Raw genomic sequence first — 2,667 nt, 5'->3', positions numbered from 1 at the left:
GCGCACTGTCACTGTCAGACGAACACATATAAGCTCCACCCGCTTTATTTATATGGCCACGGAACACTGTAACCTTCCACACAAAATAGTTCCAAACAAGTAACAATCACGTCAGTGGCATACATCGTATTCGACAAGCTGCCTGCTCTTTATTCACCAGAGGCTCATCAACCTAGTCTCTTATTTCTCTCCCAAAACAGTGTCTTCTCCCACTTGGTATACCTTAGCCTTCTCCGCTACGTACAATCTCTACACAGCTGGTAATGCAGGCTCTCGCTGGCAATCTGTAGTGGAGTCGTTAGATGCAATGCGAATGATTTCAGCTTGAGTCGAGCTGTGGACAATGTTGACAGGCTTGCATGCAGTATCCATACATTTAGCTATGGCTTCAGCAAATTTGTTCATCGTCGTGTCATCCATTTTCTTCGCTTTGAAATGATCCATAGCTGTCTGTCTGAGACTAAGGGGCGGAGTACTCACATCATCTGTGTGCTTGGCCATTAAGTGGTATTTCAGACTCGACGTGCAATGATGATAGCTCAGTTTACGACTGCAAAACATACAGGTAACTTTGGTCTTGTCAGTGGAGCAATCTGACAATTTTTTAAAAGTAAACTTTCCATTCATAAACTCTAAGTATCCGTTTTCGGTGTCTTGCGCTGCCGTGGCTGGCAAAACAAACGTGCGTGGACCTATGCAGTGCGCTTGTTGTTTTGTTTCTGGTTTATTTATAGAGCAACGTAACATCCGCTGTGACGTGTGCCGCGTTAATCTCGCGAGAAAAAATTTAATCCCATTCAAATTCATTTAAATTTATGCCAATAAAAACGCGCTAAACTGACAGCTCTACTTTTTACTGATGAAAATTGCTAAAGTAATTTTCGTTACCCTCTAAGTTGAACTATTGGTAGTAGCTTTTTTTCATGTCTATTTATGTGTAAGCAACCATAGCTGTTACCTGGCAGCTGTGTAGTCCCAGCTAGCTTGTTCGATCTTTCCTCTGAGAATGCCGATGTCACTGGAAACCATCTCATCAAGGGCTTGCAGCTCATTCTGGATTCTGTTCAGCTTCACAGCTTCAGCTTGAGTTTGCTTAGACCTACAGAGAACAACCATAATGAAACTAAAAACTTTTCAACGTTCAGGTTCTTGCTTTTTGTTTTTTTTTTTTTTGACAGTCATGATCCTGTATTGTACCTAACCAAAAAAACTTACTTTTCAGCTATAGTTTTTGCAAGCAGAGCCTTCTTGCGCTTATTCCTTTCTTCTATAATCTTTTGTTCCCGTTGCAGTTGCTCCAGGCGATTCTTCTCTCGACTGCAACATTTTAAGCAATGTTTTTTTAATAGTTTACCTTAAATGAAAAACAAGGCCGTTCATAACAGTTTGGGATTTACGGAATAAAAGGGAAAACAAAACTACTAACAGTTCAACCTCTTGTTTCTCAAGCTCCTTGACGACCGGAGTTCGCTTCTTTGCTGCTTCTTTACAGTTGTCTTGCGTCTTTTCCTCGATTAGAGTCTGATGCGTATTGCTTTTCTCTGACGGACTTCCTGGTGCAATGTGCTCAAGATCACGCTCACCCTTCGATGGCATCTTCTTGAGCTGCTGCTCGGGTGGAAGTTCAAGAGACACGAAACCAGCGCATGCCTGAGAGGCTCTCTCCAATGTCTTCTTTCTTTGTAGTTGTTGCCGATTCCGGCTGGGCGGTCGTAGTTTGCTCTTACTTGCTATCACAGAGTCTGTAACGACGACGTTCTTATGCAGCAAATTCTAACAAACAATACATAGATGAGACAAGTCAAACGTGATGACAGGTTACCTTTTTGCTGCATTCTCCGCAGTTCCTCTTCCGAAAACCCAGCCCATCCGCTCATTTTATTATTTCAAACTTAAACTCCCAAAAATGCGATTAAAATCCTGACAGAAGGAGTAAGACAGCTCGTTTCAGTGACAGTACAATGCAAATCAACTTTTGCTGTCTTGGTAGCGTCTACGAGACAATGGAGCCATCAATCGACAGCCATATTTTTTTGTGTTTATGGTTGATGCCCACGTGATGCCACGTCAAGGACCTGCAATACTCTAAGTTGTCCCAAGACAGGCCTGAGTAAAAAAAAACAAAATACAACTGCAGCATACTGTAGTTAATTCTACGACAAAAATCCTAGTGTCAACCGTTCTTTGAGTTTCAGTTGGAAGTTGGTAAAGTGAAAACTGACTCAACATTTTGTTAGTTGTTTTTAAATCTAACTGTCCAATTTTTCATATTTTTGGCTCAGATCAAAAACAGCAAATTGGCCACAAGATTGAGTTGATATTAATATCTGTCATTTAAAAATTACCTGGATCGTTTTTTTTTCAAGAACAAAGAATTACATTCGTGTTAACGTTTGTTTGTTTTGGTTTTTCTATGCAAACAATTGGAATTAGAGAAATGAGAAAAGTCCACGAAGGTCTTGTCATTTCATGGATAACTTCTATCTACACTTTCGTAGTTTGCAAACAGAGGACCAAGGAACTATAGCAATTCTGATTCGAGAAATAAGATAAGTCCGGGGCGGCACGGTAGGCAACTGGTGAGCACGTCGGCCTCACAATGCAGAGGTGCAGGGTTCAATTCCAGCTCTGGCTTTCCTGTGAGGAGTTTGCATGTTCTCCCCGTGC

At 41.4% G+C, this 2,667-nt stretch overlaps 1 protein-coding gene across 2 annotated transcripts in view; it reads right to left on the bottom strand.

The window, feature by feature from the left end:
* The window catches only part of gorab (golgin, rab6-interacting), a 15,064-nt gene extending 13,016 nt beyond the window's left edge, over positions 1-2,048 (bottom strand). Inside the window, exons 1-4 of one of the 2 annotated variants that reach the window (XM_019882641.1) lie at positions 1,823-2,048; positions 1,427-1,758; positions 1,216-1,317; positions 959-1,099 (exon numbers count right to left, since the gene is read on the bottom strand). In XM_019882641.1, the coding sequence (XP_019738200.1) occupies positions 959-1,099; positions 1,216-1,317; positions 1,427-1,596 (413 nt within the window). In that variant the 5' untranslated portion in view covers positions 1,597-1,758; positions 1,823-2,048. The remainder of the gene's footprint in view (positions 1-958; positions 1,100-1,215; positions 1,318-1,426; positions 1,759-1,822) is intronic. The other variant, XM_019882640.1, reaches the window with a different exon arrangement.
* Positions 2,049-2,667: the final 619 nt, after the last annotated feature.

This window comes from Hippocampus comes, unplaced genomic scaffold, assembly GCF_001891065.2.
Source record: "Hippocampus comes isolate QL1 unplaced genomic scaffold, H_comes_QL1_v1.1 scaffold384, whole genome shotgun sequence".
Classification (NCBI taxonomy): Eukaryota; Metazoa; Chordata; class Actinopteri; order Syngnathiformes; family Syngnathidae; genus Hippocampus; species Hippocampus comes.
Note: the sequence above shows the minus strand (reverse complement) of the source record. Positions and strands in the feature narration are given on the sequence as shown.